Source organism: Pristis pectinata, chromosome 19, assembly GCF_009764475.1.
Source record: "Pristis pectinata isolate sPriPec2 chromosome 19, sPriPec2.1.pri, whole genome shotgun sequence".
NCBI lineage: Eukaryota > Metazoa > Chordata > Chondrichthyes > Rhinopristiformes > Pristidae > Pristis > Pristis pectinata.
The window spans coordinates 4,228,822-4,249,463 of record NC_067423.1 but is presented as its reverse complement, the minus strand read 5'-3'; the positions used below and the strand labels follow the sequence as shown (position 1 = coordinate 4,249,463).

Below are 20,642 nucleotides of genomic sequence, written 5' to 3'. Positions count from 1 at the left end.
GAGGATCTCATTGAAACCTACCAAATATTGAAAGGCCTGGATAGAGTGGACGTGGAGAGGATGTTTCAAGTAGTGGGAGAGTTTAGGACCAGAGGGCACAGCCTCAGAATAGAAGGACGTCCCTTTAGAATTGAGATGAGGAATTTCTTTAGCCAGAAGGTGGTGAATCTGTGAAATACATTGCCACAGACGGCTGTGGAGGCTAAGTCATTGGGTATATTTAGAGCAGAGGTTGACAGGTTCCTGATTAGTAAGGGTGTCAAAGGCTACAGGGAGAAGGCAGGAGAATGGGTTTGAGAGGGAAAAATAAATCAGCCATGATCAAATGGTGAAGCAGACGATGGGCCGAATGGCCTAATTCTGCTCCTATGTCTTGTGGTCAGAGTTGCACCCTCCTGACCTTCTTGACTGACCAAATCTTAAAGATGTGCCTGCTTTCTGTAGCACTTTGTCCAGGTAACCTTCCTCCTCTCTGATGCTTAGCAGTACTTAAATTATTGGTCATCACTCATGACTCTCAGGCATGGTTCAGTGTGCCACAGATGTGTGGTCACCACAGATCTCAATAGTTTGCATCAAACCTATTTTGCTGCAACATGTCACCTGCCTTGCCATATCTTAGAATACTTATACAATTAATTTATTTAATTCTTTTGCCATCGATCTTTCTCGCCAAAGTCTGCACTCCATGGATGCTTCACCCAGAGGATACGTGGTAAAAGGGGAAAAGCACACTTGTATAAATATCTCCCTGATATTCTCATGACCTTGGGACTTGTAAGGTGACAGGAGGACAACAAACCTGGTCCCCCTTTTCAAGAAAGGCAATGGGGAAAAGCCTGGTAACTATAGCCTGGTAAAAGACCTGTGAGCCAACCATCAATGGTAGGGAAGATACTGGAAAAAAAGATTGTGAGGGAGAGGATTAATGATCACTTGGAAAGGCAAGGACTAATCAGAGACGGCCAGCTTTGTCAAGGGCAGATCATGTCTGACCAATTTGATTGAATTCTTTGAAGAAGAAACCAAGTGTATCAATGAGGGCAGGGCAGTACATGTGATTTACATGGACTTCAGTAAAGCCTTTGACGAGGACAAGGGAGATTGATTCAAAAAGTTAGGGCACATGAGATCCAGGGCAACTTGACACACTGGATCCAAAATTGGCTCAGCAATAGGAGACAGGGTGATTGTAGAGGGTTGTTTTTGCGATTAAATGCCTGTGATTAGGACCCTTGCTCTTTGTAGTACACATGAATGACTTGGTTGTGGTTATGGGAGGCAAGATCAGTAAGTTCATGGACAACAGGAAGATTGGAGAACTTGTTGATAGTGTGAAAGGAAGTCTTAGGCTGCCAAAGGATATCAATGTGTTGGCGAAATGGACTGGAAAATGGCAGGTGCAGTTTAATCTGGACCAATGTGAGATGATACATTTTGAGAGCACAATGAGGCTAGGACATATGCCATGAATGGTAGGGTCTCAGGAAGTATTGAGGAACAGAGTGACCATGGAGTACAGTGCATACCCCCTTGAAGCTGGCAAAATGGGCTCCCTCAGGGAGCTTCACTTCCATTTGATACCATGTCCATTGAGGCTTGTATTGAATTTAAGGTACACTTGAATTATATCTGTCTCAAAATTTGGTGGTTCAAGTCTCTGGAGTGGGCGGAAAAAGTTTCATGGCAAGACGTCAAAAAAGAGTAATGGAATTTTCCCAGCTCTTCAGGTCAAAGCTTAGCCATCAATCTACATCACAAAAAGAAAATGTATTATTTCGTCACTTGGTGCTCTTATTTGCTATTGTGTTCTACTCTCTAACAGTCGTTGCACTCCTAAAATACATTATTAGCTGTAAAGTGGTTTGAATTTCCTATGGATATGAAAAATGCCGCAGAAATACAAATTGTTTTTCTCATTACTAGCATAGGATGAAGCCAAAGTGCTTTATGCCAACAATAATTCAAATATAATTCAAGGATACAAGTACATTAGTATATTACAAAGCCAGGAAATTAACATATAAAAACTACAACTGGGAGGCTTGAAAATTTTCAAAGTTGTTATATTATTTTAGTATCTTAAGGTAAGTTGAAAAATAAAATGTTTAATGATGCTGTTGGAACTTAATATATGAATTGTTGCCAGTCACTAATAATAAATGTTTTGTGTAACTCCAGCATTGACAAATGGGAAGGGTTTGACGGGGTGCTCAGATGAATTTAAGGATTTAATGCAATTGCCTACTTTTGGAGCACGTAACCTCAAGAAACACCTGACGAAGGCACCCATGAAAGGTCAGTCTACAACATAACCTTTTTGCCATAGCTGTCAATAATCTGGTTAGACAACAATAGTATAAAGTTATGCTAAAAATTTGTATTTCATTGTCAGCAGCATTGAATTTCCATTAGTTAAATCCCCAAAATTGTGCTGCCCTCTCTGTCTCAGAGAATTGAGCTTTTGTGGTCTGATGTTCTTCTCCAAGTTTCCACATTTGTGGGTGGGTCACATCCTCAGACAAACTTGCTCTTTTGGGAGGACTGTTTTTAGTTTGGCTTTTAACTAGTGAAAGCAGCTCTTTGTGCACTTGGTACGTGCACTCTGGAAAATTAAATTAGAACTTTGAATCTGAAAATATGTTGTTCATTTAAAAAATCTTGAGTTTGTTGCAGTCTTTTGATTGGGAAATCTCTTTTTAAAATTTTGGCATCTGCCTGTTATATCTTTTGCACCTGTAGGTGTTACTATGGTTAGTATTTATAATATTGAAAGACCTCTGTAAAGTTTACCAGACCAGTAATGAACCTGCATTTTTGCACAAAATCAACATATAGCTCCACATACATACATAAAAGGTTATTTATCTTTCTGGTGTCATGCTGCCAATTACCAGATGCACCAAACTAAATCTCACAACTTCAGATTTACACTAGTCCACTGTTCAGCTATTGTCTAAATACTATCATTTTTTGAGTCACTCGCTGGTTCTCCACCTTTATAAAAAGTTTGACACCTGATCAGACGTACAGTGCAGGAACCAGGGCCCTGGTGAGTTAAATGGGAAAACTGAAAGTGGGGTCCAGGTTAGTTTAAAGAGAGCGCAGGAACCAAGGTCCCAGTGGGTGGGAAGGGAGCCAGGCAAACATCACTGGGATTTCTGAATAGTCAGATAGAAGATGATCGGTTTTACTGTGTTCAGTTATAATCCCACCCCCATAATTCCTCCAATGTGTGTAAAAGCTGGGTTCCAGTGATCAGAACCACAATGATCATAACTTGTCAAAACACTCTTATGTGGCCTTAGTTCTGTCCTGGTCAACCAACACCTCCTCCCTCGCCAAGAAGGCACAGCAGCGTCTCCACTTTTTACGGCGGCTGAAGAGAGCAAACCTGCCTTCCCCCACCCTCACCACATTCTACAGGGGTACCATTGAGAGTGTCCTGACCAGCTGCATCTCTGCTGGTACAGTAACTGTAACATCTCTGACCGTAAGTCTTTGCAGAGAATTGCGAGCACAGTGGGAAAGATCATTGGAGAACCTCTTCCCTCCATCCTGGGCGTCCACAACACATGATGCACACGCAAGGTCTGCAGAATCATAGACGACCTTTCTCGTCCCTCCCACGACCTATTTGTCCCACTGCCTTCTGGCAAGCTGTACTGGAGCATCCGGGCCAGAACTACTAGACGGTACAACAGTTTTTTCCCCCAGGCTGTCAGGCTCCTGAATACCCTGGAGGCAGCTTCAGACAAATGCCGCGTCAAAAGCCCTGGTTTGCACAATGGTGCATAAGAACTTTGGCTGCTGCTGAACATGTTTATACATTTAGTGCAGCACACTGAGTTCTGTATTTTCTTCGTCCAACTCGGTTTTGCACTAACCCTGCACTAATTTTGTATTCTGTATATACCGTTTTTTGCACTATTTGTACTTGCACAATTTTTTTGTCTGCGTTTATTTTATGTCCTCTGTTCTATGTATGTCCTCTGTTGTGTGAGTCTGGGGGAAATGACATTTCGTTCCTCCATGTGTTTTTATAGCATATGGGTGACTGACAATAAAGTATAACTTGAACTTGAACTTCATCTTACCTTAATCAGCCAAGACTTAATTGTGCATATTGAGAACATCATTGCTTTCCCTAAAACAGTAACAGTATTGCTGATTATGAAGAACAACATTAATAAACTGTATTTATTCTAAGAAGCAAAATGGGGGGAAAAGGAACTGAATGACCAATGGTTTTACTTCATTCTTGTACTTATTGTATAAGACTTGGAACAACTTGTCTTTGACCAACAAAAGGAAACAAACTGGAAGGAAATCCCAGCTCAGTCAACATCCAACGGGTGTGGAGATCCAAAGGGATGTGCAGCATAAAGTCAGCCAAACCTTTGGAATGAGAGCTACATGGCTGACAGAGTCGCTATAGAGTTGTTAATAAATCCAAGTGCCTTCTATGATGGCAACAACAGCTTACATTTCTACAGCACCTCTAATGTAGTAAAACACTGTCATGTGCTTTTCAGAATTGTGCCCAATTTTATCTGATGCTGAGCAGAAAGGTCAGGAGATCAAAAGTGTGGTCATAGAGTAGAATTCAAGGGAGGCAGTAGTAGAGATATAGTCATAGAGTCACAGCACGGATACAGACACTTCAGCCCAACCAGTCCATGCCAACCATGATGCCCACCAAACTAGTCCCAATTTTCTGTCCCATTAGACACTTGGAGCCTGCAGATGGTGGAGCAATTAAAATAAGGGTGATCAAGGGAAAAAGCATAGATTTCTTAGAGGATTGTAAGATTGGAGGTGAGAAAGAGCGAAGAAATGGAAGGATTTGATGACCAGGCAAGAATTTTTAAAATCATTCTTTAAATGAGCTACACTGAGCCAATGTTGGTCAGTGAACACAGGGTGATGGTTTGGATGGGAGCTGATGTAAGTCTTAATATGATCTGCACATTTTATTAAAAATCTGCACATTAATCAATGTGTTTCAGTCAGTAGAATATAATTTACATTGCCGAGCTAGAAAACCTTTGTACCATCAGGTTGGCTGCTATTTATTGCTCTTTGATTCTTCAGGTGGATCAGTTAACAATGCACAACCGGGACCTGCTGTCCTATCAATATCCGCCTCTGAGCTATTAAAACAGCAGAAACAAAAAATGTTGGAAACACGCAAGAGGAAAGCAGAAGAGCTACAGAAGAGGTAATCTAGATATGGCAGAACCTGAGGAAAGTAAAAATTTTACATTAATTAAAAGATAAATGCAAGAGTTTCAGAAGGTACAGTTTGTTTATTATGATAGCACTGAGGTATCCAGTGTTGAAATCCCACTATGGTAGCTGAAAATTTAGATTAATTAACTAATCTGGAATGAAAATAATAATAATAGGTTGTTTTATAAACCCATAAAGTTCAAATTTATTGTCAGGGGCATACATACCCAGGGTATAAATGCCATGAAAATTAGCTTTTTGCAGCAGCAGAGTACATTACAAACATAAATTACATAAACTTAAATTAACATAAATTATACATAACTTACATGACAAAACAGACAAAAATAGACATGACATAACATTAATACAAGTTGAGGGAAATATATTCCGAGGTAGAATTAGGGTTTTTCAGGTCGGTTCAAGAACCTGATGGCAGTGAGGAAGAATCTGTCTTTGAACCTTGAGGTGTGGGTCTTCAGGCTCCTGTACCCAGAATCAGATTTATTATCACTGACATATGATGTGAAATTTGTTCCCTCCTGCCTGATGGCAGCAATGAGAAGAGGGCATGTCCTGGATGGTGCGGGTCCTTAATGATGCATGTCGCCTTCCTGAGCTCTTGTAGATGTTCTCGATGGTGGGGAGAGATGTACCCATGATAGAACTGGCCGATTCAGCACTCTGTAGCAACTTGCATTCCTGTGCTTTGGAGTTTCCATACCAGGCCGTGATACAACCAGTCAAAATGCTTTCCAAGTTCAGCTGTAGCAAAGATTTGTTTTTAAAATTCAGTGATTGTTCAAAGCAAAATATCTACTTTTTGTAAAATGGTATTCTATATGATTAGCATTGATTTATTTGTTACATTAGTTAACTAATACTCTGTCAAACCTTCTGTAGCTTTTTGCAGAGTAAAAGTGTATACAGCGGCTACACCTCACGAGCTGGAGGATTGTCGATTCAGACATCACCCAAGGTTGGAGCAGTATTTCCCAAGGAACAGAAATTAGTCGCCACACCACAGACACCAAAACTGGGAGGAGGTCTTTCCCAAGGAGAGGATATTCTCTTTTTTGATACATCTCCACCATCAGCCTCAAAACTGAACCATAATGCGGACACTAAGAAGGTAAATTTCATCATTCTTTGCAGTCAGGTATATTTCATTCCCACTGTTCACATGCTTCATACCAGATCTTATTGAGGAAAAGTGCTGATTGATAACATGAAAAATATTTACATTTATGTGGAATAATTGACTATTGAAATTCATTTTAGAATATGGCAATTGGAGTTCAATGAATTGATCCTAAAATATTCATGTTAAAATTCTGAGCATATCCAGTAACAAGAGTTGTACAAGAGCAGAAGATATTGTTGCCACTGAGGAGCAGAATAGTTTTCAGAAGATGTACTTTAGGATGCTCAATGCATTTGCTTTTTTAATTTTCTCTAGGCATCTCAGTGTAGGGACATTTCAACGTGCCTGATTTGAATGACTTTTGTTAGATTTTAATTGGACCAAAATACCTGAACTTTGGAGGTTTCCTGGTTAAGGTACCTGTTAAAGTGGCACTGAGTAAGACAGGCCCCAGTTTAAACCATTTACATTAAATGCCAGATATAATTGGTCATAACTCCTGAGAGAATTCAGACAGGAAGTCTGCTCCTTTTACTCCAGCTATTTCTGGCTACCGTGTGAACGACGAGAGGAAGTAGGAATGGGTTAGCTGTTATGACAACAGACTGCAGATGCTGGAACTCGGCAGGTCGGGCAGCATCTATGGAGGGAAATGAACAGTCGACATTTTGGGCCGAGACCCTTCATCAGGACCGATGAAGGGTCATTTCCCTCCATAGATGCAGCCTGACCTGCTGAGTTCCTCCAACGTTTTGTGTCTGTTATCAGCTGACAAATGAAGCAAAATCATTGCATGACAAAATGATACCTTTCATGAAAGGAGGGAACAGTGGAGGTGGATAACTCATGGATTTGTGAATCTAAAGTCATTATCTACTTAAGCAAGCAGATCAGAAACCCTTCTCCAACTTCTCCATTCCATCTTGAAATAGTCCATTTAGTCCATTTTGCTGTGCTGGCTCTTTCCAGTGCACTTTGGTTCCACTTACAACGTTCTCCTTCCCTACCTCTCAAACATACAAAAAATATTGAACAGAAGAAGACCCATTGACCCATTCTCCCGCCCTCTCGATCTGTCCATCACCCACACATTCCTCCCTCCGGTTCCGTGGTCCACTGTCCTCTCCTATCAGATCCCATCTTCTTCAGCCCTTTGTTATTTCCACAGCACCTCCTAGTTTCTCACATCATTCCACTCTCCCCCTCCCCCACTTGACTATTTCCCCCCCTCACCCAGATCCACCCATCACCTGCCAGTTCTTGCTCCACTTTATACTGACCTCTTTATACTGACCATTTCCTTCTTTCTTTACAGTCCTGATGAAGGGTCTTGACCCAAAATGTCAGCTGTCCATTTCTCTCCATAGATTCTGCCTGACCGGCTGAGTTCCTCCAGCATTTTGTGTGTTGCTCCGTTGATCCATTCAATGTCCTTGCATTTCGTAATGTATATTCTTTGACCTCACACAGAACCTTGGGTAAGAAACCAAATTGGAAAGGCAAGTCTGAGAAATTCCTCTCTGATTAAATCTAAGCAAGCACAATTAGTCCAGGAAATCATTCTGAGCCTGAACTCCCTTCAGTGCAAGAGATGATATCTGCCCCAACCAGCTCTCATTAAGTGAATGTATCCATAATTGATTTCCTTTTGAAACATGCTGTTTAGCCTTTAATTGTCTTATTGTGAAACTCATGGATCATAACAAGATAAAATGTCTTTATTAGTCACGTGTACATTGAAACACATAGTAAAATGCATCTTTTGTGTAGAGTGTTCTGGGGGCAGCCCGCAAGTGTCACCACGCTTCCGGCGCCAACATAGCATGCCCACAGCTTCCTAACACATCTTTGGAATGTGGGAGGAAACCGGAGCACCCAGAGGAAACCCACACAGACACGGGGAGAACGTACAAACTCCTTACAGACAGTGGCCGGAATTGAACCCGGGTTGCAGGCACTGTAATAGTGTTACGCTAACCGCTACACTACCGTGCCTGCCGTAACAACTTGTTGTCTTTAAACAAACACCTTCACTTATCTCTTAAACATGCTTCTCAATTTTTTTTCCCACTTGCATTTGTCCTTTCTTTACCAGCCCAGCACTGGAAACCGCTGTTTGCAAATCATGTTTTCAATTTTCAATTGCAATTTTGCAAAAAAGGAATTTTTCAGCTTCTCAAATTTTTCCAGATGGTGGCCATTATGAAGCTCCATAAAAAAGGTGCAGTCCTTGCAAAGGAGGACCCTAACAGTGTGAAGCGTAAATTGCCACACTCGGGCGAGAAGTTGCTGGAACGTATAAAGAAAAATCTTTCTTCCCCAGATGGTGAGTTGTACCTGAGGAGTAGGCAGCATCTGTCATACGTTATCCTGCTGGAAACTACTTTTTACTCTTTTTCAAACTGTTACTAATGTGAAAAGGAAAAATAAAAAAAAAGCTCTTCATTTTATACAAAGGTGAAGTACTGCAGATGCTGAACATCTGAAATAAATGTATACAGTATTTGAAATAGCTGGTTGTCCTGTCCAGAATTTTCCCAAAATGTTCTGTTTTTATTTCTTCATTTTAATGCCATTTGATGTTTTTCCAATATTTGACATTTCACGTTGTAACTTTACTCATCTTCCTTAAGTTTTTTTTAAGTCAACTCGTGGCATTTTTGAAAGGAAACTTTCATGAAGTTGTCAGGTGATTGCTTTGTTGACTTAACTGGCTTGGAAGAGTTTTCTGTGCCTAACTGAACAATCTGTGTTGGATAAATGTAACCTGGTTGACTTCTTTTAATGTTACACATCTCTCTGTAGTAAATAGGAAGAAAATAATGAACTTTATATTCTTGACCACAATCGTGCATTCTTAAAGGAGTTTTATTTTCCTTCCCAGTTGTTACTGATGTTACTTTTCTTGAGACGTCATTGTTTATATAGTCATATTAGCAGTAGCCAGTGCCATTGGTCACAGTGAACTAAGACCAGAGAGAACTTTCAGCCTCGCTGTTCTCACATACTAGTAAGAGTTCGAGAACTTCATCGGGTCCGGCAAATTATAGTTATGAGGTGAGACTGTCTATGCTAGTGGTTGTTTTCTTTGGAGGATAAAGGAACTGGAAGGGATTTAATTGAGGCATATAGATCACGAGACCGAGCTAGGGCTTTTCTCTTTGGAGCGACGCAGGATGAGAAGGGACTTGATAGAGGTGTATAAGATTATGAGAGGCATAGATAGAGTGGACAGCCAGCACCTTTTTCCCAGGGCAGCACTGGCCAATACCAGAGGACATCCGTTTAAGGTCAGAGGAGGAATGTTCAGGGGAGATGTCAGAGGTAGGTTTTTTACACAGTGGTGGGTGCCTGGAATGCACTGCTGGGGGTGGTGGTAGAGGCTGATACAATAGGAACATTTTAAAGAACATGAATGTAAGAAAAGTGGAGGGTCATGTGCCGTGAAGGAGGGAAGGGTTAGATTGATCAGGGAGTAGGTGTTTATATAGGTTGGCACAACATTGTGGGCCAAAGGGCCCGTACTGTGCTGTACCGTTCTATGTTCTTAACTTGAAAGATCTCTGTTCCCTTAGAAGACACAATAGTTCAGGAGCACAGATTTCACTTAGTGGTGGAAAGATTAGAAGGGAATTGAGGAATAGATGGAACAGACTGCCTTGAATGTATGGTAAAGACATAAACCATCACTACCTTGGAAGAGTACTGGAATGAGCACTTGAAGACCCTAACTTCCAAAACTGGTATGTAAACTGGGATTAAACTGGAGAGTCCACTTTCAGGCAGCATAGACATAAAGGGCAGAAAGACTGACTGTGATATAAATTTCTGTAGGATAGATAGGGTAGACAGTCAGAATCTTTCCCCCAGGGTAGAAATGTCAAACACCAGAGGACATGCTTTTAAGGTTAGAGGGGGGAAGTTTAAAGGTGATGTGAAGGGTTAGAATGGGTTACCAAGCGTAGTGGTGAAAGCAGGCAGTTTGGTGAAGTTTAAGAGGCTTTTAGCTAAACACACGAATATGAAGGGAGTGGAGGGGTATGGATGATACACAGGAGGAGGACATATAGTATAAATTGGCATCAATGTCAGCACAGAATCATGGGCCGCGTGGCCTGTCCAGTGCTGTACTGTTCTATGTTCTGTGATTTGAAACGAATAGTGGATCAGAGAAAGTGGATAGCAGTTGTCCTGAAAACTGTTATATGATAATCAGGAACCAATAGCTTATTACTGGAACCAGTGCTGCAGCAGCTGGAAACTTTTTTTGTGTATTTTAGCTGGCTGAGCAAAAGCAAACACCATCGCACTAATGTAAACTAAAGTGCCACTGAATGGAAAAACTGACTTGGGACCAAAAGAAAAGTGCCATCACAACTCCCACCAGTGTAGGCAGTCCTCCCAGGGCAACCTTGCAACCTTTGCCACATCAGATTGCTTTTCCTGGACATCATTGTTTGCTGCAACTTATCCTAAACCCTGTCTCACAAAGCACTCAGAACCATATTGATGAAAACAGAACAGCTTCATCAGCCGTAGATTTTTAGAAATTGGCACAAATACTCACCACTGATATTTCAGTCTTATTATCTCTGTCTGAACCCACAAAAGAGAACATGTACAAAGATTGTGAATTAATCAAACATTCCACAAGTGCATCATTATAATCTTCTGCACCACCGTGCAGTCAAAAATCTTCGTACTCTCTCTGTGATTCTGCCCATTACAGATTTGTACTCGCGTTGTACATGAAGAGTGCTTTTGTTCAAAGACTGAGAAAGATTTTGTAAGGCAGGTAATCTCATTGTGTCTGGCTTTAGGCAAGTAGATCTGTGAAACATATTTATATTCGTATACAACATGCTTTGACATGAAAACATTGTGTATGTAGAAAATATATTGAAAACGGGTAAGCATTAAAATGTAAAAAGACAGTGATATGGTTAAAGAGGAATACAGACTTGTTTCACCCCCCTTTAGGGATAGAGAGAAGTAAAAATAAATTAGGCTGTCCCAGTTATTTTTGGCCTTGTCCATACCACATAAGTTCTGTGGGAAGCCATAGTGGCACGCCACATGTGTAACACTGCTAACCTCAAGTACAGAGCTACATTAACAGCACTATGCTCTTACTGAAGGAAAAACCACTGAAGTAAATATTACTTAAGGGTTCTCTATATCCAGAGAGTCATCATGCTTTCCCATTTGTCATCTCCTTTATCTTCAACATGTATTTAAAATCCCAGTGGCACTGTATCTTCACAACAGGTGTCAACAGCCTCCATGGTCGCGGGCGTTACGCTGATTGTAGAAGTGTTCATGGTTGTTTTAAAATTCCATCGATATTAAGTGCAGGAAAGAGCAAGTGTTTATAAAAGCAATGAAAACTACAGTTATAAGATATCTTTACTAGTCACATGTACATCGAACCACACAGTGAAATACATCTTTTTGTGTTGGTGTTCTGGGGGCAGCCTGCAAGTGTCGCCACGCTTCCGGCGCCAACATAGCATGCCCACAACTTCCTAACCCATACGTCTTTGGAACGTGGGAGGAAACCGGAGCACCCGGAGGAAACCCACACAGACATGAGGAGAACGTACAAACTCCTTACAGACAGTGGCTGGAATCGAACCTGGGTCGCTGTAAAGCGTTACTCTAACCGCTATACTACCATGCCTGCCCCTTTCCTCTCCTCTTTTACTTTTCTGAAGGAAATCAGCGTACATCCACAAGTTGGTGGGGTAGTGCTCTTGCTAGAGCTGGAGAGAGCCAATTGGTCTCAATTGTTCCTTCATCTTTCTCATAGAGAGTGATACTGGAAGATCATACAAGCTCCCAATGAACGTTGATGATGTCTTTGTTGTATCAGGAGAGTTAAAGGTTGTGAGTGAAGAATTGAAAGGTAGCCTTGTAAGTTGGAAGTAGAGTAAGGAGCGCATTCCTGATCATGGCTGCAGGTGCTGCTACCAGCAAAAGTGGAGTGAAGACAGGGAAACTACACTCAATATAGAGGCATCTGCTGTTGCATTAGGTTGGAGTAGATTCCAAAGCTTGAGAGAAAATGAGAGAGAGAGAGAGCAAAAGGTGGATCTGTAAATGCATCCATGAAGAGATGTGTGAACCAGTCAGAGTTGGCAGGGAAAGGATGACAGGATAGAAGGACTTAATACAAGATGGATTTTGGGTTTGAAAAATGAAAGAGAGCCAAGGAGAGCATTAAGGTACTAAAGGGTTTCAGTAGGAATGAGAAAAAGGTGAAGGAGCAATCTACGAAGGGAAAAGAAGAATTTGATGGTAGTTAAGAGGTTTTCATCTTAGATCTGGGTTATAGAAAAAAACATCAGTGTTAAATAGTGTCAGATTCAACCGGGGCAGTTGGCCAAACTTGGAATGAGACAGAAGGAGAGAAGATATAATGAAGTTTTTTAACATCAGAAGCAGATAGAGGTGATGATGCTGATAGAGAAATCGGTGGAGCTGGACATAAGGTTTTTAAATACACCTAAAATGTCAGGCAAGAAAGCCATCAACACAGACCTCTGCACATTCCCCCTGCCCTGTTAAATAGCTGGCTGCAAAGAACAGCACATGCAATGCATTCCTAACTACAAGTGGGAAATAACACCATTGAGTCATAGAAAGTAACAAGAAAGCCTTGAGATTCAGTAGTACCTTTCACTGCCTCGAGTTTTGACAAGATGCCTTATGGTCAATTAAATGCTTTTGAAGTGTTGTCCCTGTGGTAGAGAGGGTTACGTGGCAGCCAATTCACACACAACAGTGAATATTGACCATCTAGTATGTTTTAATGATGTTGATAGCGAACTCTTTAGCTCTTTTTCAAAATACTTTGTGGGATCTTTTATATTCACTCGAGGGCAAAGGCCTCAGTTAACATCCCATGCAAAAGACAGCACCAACAACAATGCAGCGCTCGCTCAATGCTGTCCTGGAGCATCGGGGCTTTTGTGCTAAGTCCCTGGAGTGGGACTTGAACACATAACCTTCAGTCAGGCAAGAGTCTGACCCACTGAGCCTTGGCTGACGCCAATAAAAATTCAAATATTGTTGAGAATGTAGATGTGTAAAGAAATTGAAACTCTGGCATATCCATTGACATTGGCAACCTTGTACGATAGAATTCATTTCAGACCTTTGGGAGTTATATTGGCAAACTTGTTCAGTATCTGTTGGCTGTATAATGCAAACCTCATTTACTTGGTGAACAAATAACACTGCCATTATTCTGCTATTCCCAATTTGCTTGCAAAGATTGTTGGCATTCAGGCCATTTGTTCAATCTTTTTCATTCTGTTTTCACAAAGGAAATGATGAACCAATTTCAAAGAAGCACCGTGCCCAGTTGGAGTACCTGGACTCGGAAGAGTTTCAGAAAATACTAAATGCAAAATCAAGACACATTGGCACAGTCCAAGAGGTACAACCAGTCACTTTTTGTCTCGCTTCTCTCACTGCAGCACTGTACAGAATGGAATGAGGCCAGCTGTGGTTTACATTCAGACCATGTTTATCCTGTTGAAGTTGCACTGACTAATCATATAATGGCAGTCTCTGTTCCACAACGGAGATATGGAACTTCATATTTGCTTTTGCTTCAAGAAATTTATAATCTGGCTTAGAAACACCAGCTAACTCAGACTTCTTACAGATTATGAAATGTCCACATAGAGCAATATTTTTCTCCTTGGCTCTTTTGCCAATATGCATACCTTGTGTTTGTCAGTCATTATTGATGTATTCATCCTCACAAATCACAAGCTTTTGAGTCTTTACATTGGAGAAATAATATTAATTCAAGGGAGGAAAAGAAAATAGATATTTCTTATAATTTTAATAGTTGTTGATATTTTGTTATGTGCATTTATGTGAATTATCATGAACTATTTAATAAGTATAATGAATTGTGTCCCACTGATTACTGTCCAACAATATTCATAAACAATACCATCACTTTATATTGCTCTGCTACTTAGCTTAACATCTTATAAGTCTGCAAGAATTTTTGTGGCGGAAGAGTAATGCAAATAGATTTGAAACTACTCTCTTCTAGGCAGTCCCACGAGGTTGAGGATTACTTGCTTTCACTCCCATTCTGCAAGCTCTTCCATGGACTGCTTTGCAGACCAATGTGGGACTTGTAGATTCTGCCACAGTTGGGGCAGAAGATGCTGGATGGGCAGGGAGGTAGGGAGCTTGACAGGTACTGCATTTCCTCCACAGAGTGGACATGGGCCAGGGATTCTGCTAAAGTCAATGGACATGTTACACTTTATCAAGGAGAAAATCCATGAATTGTTTCCTCTGTCCACCTGATTATCCTTTTCCCTGATGGAACTTGGAAGAGAGTGCCTGTTCAGAATCAGGTTTATTATCACTGACTTATATGATGTGAAATTTGTTATTTTGCGCAGCAGTACAGTGCAAAGACATAAAAATTACTAGAAATTACTAAATAAATAAATAGTGCCAAAAAAAAAGAAATAACGAGGTAGTGTTCATGGGTTCATGGACCGTTCAGAAATCTGATGACAGAGGAGAGGAAGCTGTTCCTGAATCGTTGAGTGTGGGTCTTCAGGCTCCTGTACCTCCTCCCCGATGGTAGTAATGGGAAGAGGGTATGTCCTGGGTGGTGAGGGTCCTTAGTGATGGATGTCGCTTTCTTGAGGCACCATCTCTTGAAGATGTCCTCGATGGTGGGGAGGATTGTGCCCGTGATGGAGCTGACTGAGTCTGCAACCCTCTGCAATCTCTTGCAATCCTGTGCATTGGAGCCTCCATACCAGGCGGTGATGCAACCAGTCAGAATGCTCTCCACCATACATCTATAGAAATTTGTCAGAGCCTTTGGTGACATACCGAATCTCCTCAAACTCCTTTCAGGAATCTGATGAGTTTAAGGTGGCAACAAAAAATAAACTTACGTGGAATATAATCACTTCAAAATTTGTTAAATTTTGAAATAAATACTTAAGGGAATGATAGTCTACACATGTATAACATTACATTTTTTAGAGCTGAGCTATTAAAAACACCATTAAAAATTCACTTGCATTTCAGGGAACAAAGCATAACGTTTTCCATATTCTCTTGCCCAGTGAAATTAGATGTAAGCACATTGAGTGCTAGTTAGGTCACTGATTTATATAGAAAACTGTAAAGCAGCTTTCTCTGTAGAAGAGCAGGGAATCACTATCAGCAACTTCTGGGTGTCAACACTTGTCTCACCGTGTACTTATTCAGAGGAAGCTTCTAGTTTCACGGTGTTTTAGCAGTGAACAGTGACAAATTGCAAAATCTGGCCCATCTGCTTTTGAATATAGGCCACCTTTCCAGAAGTACAAAATATGATTTGGCAATCGGCTTTGAGAATTATTATTTGTTTCAACAGGCAGAAATAGAGTTTCAAGAGCAATATTTTGAACCGCTTGTGAAGAAAGAACAAATGGAAGAAAAAATGAAAAGCATCCGTGAGATGAAGTGTAGAGTTGTGAGCTGTAAAACGGTAAATGAATTTAGCTGGAAAAATCCTCCTCCATTATGTGTGATCATTGTCTGTTCAAAATATAAAATTCATTTGTCTTCCTGCCCTTGTAGCCATGCATTCAGCTGTCAGAGGCCTTGTTCTCCCTTTAAAAAAAACTCTTTTCTCTTACCTCTCCTTCTTTCTTTAAGACTTAAGGTTCTTAAGACTTCCTTCCTTAAAACCTACCTCTTTGATGTTGTAGTTACAGCAAATGAATGTGAAATGGGGTAGCACAGTAAAAGGTTAGAATCATCTCCCCTAATAGATGTAGAGATTAGTAAAACAAAGTTTGGAGTATAGGAAGTATAGAAGTGAATTTAAAAGGGATGTTGGGAACTAATACTGGCAACTAAAATCAAAGAAAATCCAAGATATTTCAGAAATATATAAAGCGAAAAAAAAAACCTAAGAAAAGAGTAAGATCTATTAGAGAGCAGAAAGGTAACTCTCTGTGGAGACAGAGGATGTGGGTGGGGTTCTTAATGAAAATGTTGAGACTGTATTCAGAAAAGAGTAGGATAGTGCTGATATTGTGGTTAAGGCAAACACATATGAAGTACCATATGGGATAGTAGAAGAGGAAGTATTATGGGGTTCAGCGTCTTTAAAAATGGCTAAGTCCCAAGCCCGGGTGGAACATATCCATAGTTGTTAAATGAAGCAAGGGAGGAAACTGCAGATGATATGGCAATGAATTTTCAATCCTCCCTTGGCAGTAGGATAAGTGCCAGAACATTGGAGGACTGCTAACAATTGGAGGAAAGGATAAACGGTAATTTCAGACCAGATAGTTCAACTTTGGTGGTGGGCAAGTTATTGGAATCCATTCTAAGAGACAGTATAAACCTTCATTTGGAAAGCCACAAATTAATCAGGGCCAATCAGAGTGGAGACACACGAGAAACTGCAAATGCTGGAATCTGGAGCAGCACACTTGATGCAGGAGGAATTCAGCAGGCCAGGCAGCATCTGTGGAGGGAAATGGACAGTCGATATTTTGGGTCGAGACCCTTCATCTGGACTCAAGTCTTGCGTGGCAGGAGTTCAGATAAAGGGTCTCGACCCGAAACATCGACTGTCCATTTCCCTCCCTAGATGCTGCCTGACCCGCTGAGTTCCTCCTGCATCTTGTGGGTTGCAGCAATCAGTAGGTTTGTTAATGGAAGGTTGTGTGTGACTAATTTAATTGAATGTTTTTGAGGAGGTAACAGGTTGGTCAATAAAGATGTTGCATTGATGTAGTCTACATGTGTTTCAGCAAGGTTTTTGGCAATGTCTCACATGGCAGGATTATCAAAAAGATAATGCCCATAAGATTCAAGGGAGAATGGCAAACCAGCTCCAACATTGGTGCAGTGGCAGGATGCAAAGGGTCATGGTTCATGGGTGTTTTTGTGACAGGTGTGTTTTAACAGTGTGGTTTCACAAGGTTTAGTACTTGGTCACTTTCATTTTGTAACATATTATGATTTATGGGGCATAATATTTTGCAGGTAATAAAAAAAATAGGCTGTATGGTTGACAGGAAGGAGGAAAGACTGCAGGATGAAGTAGATTAATTGGGCAGAAAAGTGCTAAATGGAATTTAATCTGGAGAAGCACGATTTAATATATTTGGGGAAGTGAAGCAAGGCAATGTACAATAAATAACAGGCAATTAAGTGGTGTAGAAGAACAGAGGGATCTAGCAATGTATGTCCACAAATCATTAAAGGCGACAGGACAGGTAAATAAGCTGGTTAAAATTGCATACCGAATGCTTTCCTTTGTTAGCCAAGGTATTGGTTTATTATTGTCACTTGTACCGAGGTACTGTGAAAAACTTGTCTTGCATACCGATCGTACAGGTCAATTCATTACACAGTGTAGTTACGTTGCATTAGTACAGAGTGCATTAAGATAGTACAAGTAAAAACAATAACAGTACAGAGTAAAGTGTCACAGCTACAGAAAGAGTGCAGTGCAGTAAGGTGCAAGGTCACAACAAGGTAGATTGTGAGGTCAAGAGTCTATTTCATTGTATAAGGGAACCGTTCAATAGTCTTATCACAGTGGGATAGAAGCTGTCCTTGAGCCTGGTGGTATGTGCTCTCAGGCTCCTCAAGGCATTAAATATAAGAGCAGGGAGTATATGTGAAAATTACATACAACATCAGTGAGGCTACACTTGTACTGTGTACATTTCTGGTCACCACAATACAGGAGAATTGTGACTGCACTAGAGAGGGTGCGGAGGATGTGGGTGTTGCCAGGAATGGAAAATGGCAGCTTTAAGGAAAGATTGATTAAGCTAAGGTTGTGTTTTTGAACAGAGAACGCTGGGAGGAGACAATTGAGGGGTATAAAATTATGGGGGTCAAGATAAGATGAAAAAGAAAGAACCTATTTCCCTTAGCAAAGTGGTCAATAACCAGGGGCATAGATTAAAATAACTGATCAAGGAATAGGGAAGATGGAGGAAGGCGCTTGGATGTAGGACTATGAACTTTGTGCTGGAAGGCGGGATTAGGCTGGATACCTCTCTGGCAATTGACACTGACACAATGGACCAAATAACTTCCCTCTGTGTGGTAAATTTTCTGTTTCTATTAATTGATTTTTTTATAGTTCTCCAGTCATATAACCCTGCAGGGTTAGAATGTTCCTTCAAATCCAACTTCATATGTATCCCAAAATTTAGTTGTTCCACCTAGCAGTGCTCTCAGTGCCAGAACCCCAGGCATTCACATTTCCTCTCTAAACATCCCCATCTTTCCCCAAGTTTGAGATGCCCATTAAAACATACTCCTTTGGACAAGCCTCTGGTCACCCTAATGTCGCTCAATGTCAGTTTTCTTTAATATCTCTCCTAGGAAGCACTGTGAAATATTTTTGTTGTGTTAAAGGTGCAACATAAATGGAACAAAACATGGAAGTTGCTTTAATTAGTGAACTAATTAAATCTTGCAACAGTATGTGATAAATAGTTTTACAAGCTTGAAAAACAAGAGCCTTCAAGAACATAATGAAACACTCCATTGTAAACATGTTTTACTACCATACGCTGGTAATTTTAGTTAATGAGAAACAACTGACCTGCTTAAAACAGGAGATGTTTCAACTTTACAAGCCACCTTTACTTCCACTGCTGTCTATACTCAAGATTTGTGAAATAACTGGAGGGGAAAATATATTCACACTAAATGTCATTTCAATTGTTCCTTGGACTGATTATATTTTATATTGTTCTTAAACTAACCTTGATTCATTTTTGAAATACTTCAAAGAACAAAAAAATTCAGTAGAATATCGGATGTTGCACCAGGTTTCTTACTCCTAGTTTGTTACATAAAATTAAGGGTGGATAATTTATAACATTTTTATGCACGGCTGACATCCACTTACTCAAATTGATCAAGGCTGATACCTGCTATCAAATAAACCATGTTCAATACAGGATGCTGAGAAATAAGAGAATGGGGGAAAAAAATAACCTTCCAAAGGACCCTCCAGTTGTAATGCCCAAGCTTATTGAGACCAGGTGTAAAATCTGCATGTTTTCTTAACCAACTCCACATTCCTTTCATTGTTTCTTTGAGGTGGATCATATATTCCCAGGGAGAAAAAAGATCCTGCCAAGCTAAAAATTGCAAAAATATGACTTACTGCATTGCTGACTGTATCCTCACAGCATGACATAACATCATGTCAAAAAAAATAGGCTGTCTAGCGATGCCGCCAAATTGGGCAAAATCATGCTATTTCTGTTTAGCTCCAGTCATGTCAGATATGGAGTACTGTGGTACCTGGGCAAGCATAAAATTCAATATTGTTCTGAGAAGTAATTAATATAAAATGGCACGATAATGGTTAGATATCTGGATTTTTAAACAAAAGAGGGCCTTTATGTATAGTCACGGAGAGATTCAGAGATGTTCAGCCCACGTTTAAGCTAATTCTACATCAATCCCATTTTTCATTCTCCCCACATCTCCACCACCACAACCCAGATTCTACCACCCTACTAGGGGCAAGTTACTCTTGGCAACTAACATGCCAACTTGCACGTCTTCAGGATATGGGAGGAAACCGGAGCACCCGGAGGAAACCCATGCGTTCACAGGAAGAACGTGCAAACTCCGCACAGCCGGCACCAGAGCTCAGAACTGAACCCTGGTCTCTGGTGCTATGAGGCAGTGGATATACTAGCTGCACTACTGTGCCACCCCAGAGGCTTTATAATACCTATGTGAAAAAACTGAGCCAAAATTTTGTAATAGAAATTATGGTCTGTAGACAGACCGTACCCCTTAAATTTTACAATTTATCTTGCACATTGTCTGTAATCACTGAATCGTAAAAAGCAGGTGTCTAACTGTGACTCCGTTTATGACGTTACACTCAATAAGTTTGCAACATCGCCTTGGAAGTATTGGAATACAGACCAGAAATCTTATAGGTTCAATCAACTGAAATGCTTATTTTTATATATATAAAGTTCGATTAAAACCTTAAAACTAAATATAATTAAACAAGTCTTTCACGGGGTTCATTATATCTCTGAGAAACATTACGAAATAATAAAGTTTGTGGGTTAACATTTCACAAGAAAATAGGAGCAGGAGTAGGCCCCTCAAACCTGCCCCGTCATTTAGTATGATCGTTGCTAATCCATGCTAGTCTCAACTCCTCTTCTGTGCCAGTACCCCATAGCCATCAATTCCTCAACCTTTCAAATAT

The 20,642-nt window shown here is 40.5% G+C and overlaps 1 protein-coding gene across 4 annotated transcripts in view; it reads left to right on the top strand.

Annotated features, from left to right (window-relative positions):
* Positions 1–20,642, top strand: part of mcm10 (minichromosome maintenance 10 replication initiation factor) — a 69,865-nt gene that overhangs the window by 31,228 nt on the left and 17,995 nt on the right. For all 4 annotated transcript variants that reach the window (XM_052033505.1, XM_052033507.1, XM_052033506.1 and 1 more), the window contains 6 exons: positions 2,182–2,298; positions 5,095–5,221; positions 6,136–6,364; positions 8,567–8,702; positions 13,705–13,817; positions 15,789–15,902. In XM_052033505.1, the coding sequence (XP_051889465.1) occupies positions 2,182–2,298; positions 5,095–5,221; positions 6,136–6,364; positions 8,567–8,702; positions 13,705–13,817; positions 15,789–15,902 (836 nt within the window). The remainder of the gene's footprint in view (positions 1–2,181; positions 2,299–5,094; positions 5,222–6,135; positions 6,365–8,566; positions 8,703–13,704; positions 13,818–15,788; positions 15,903–20,642) is intronic.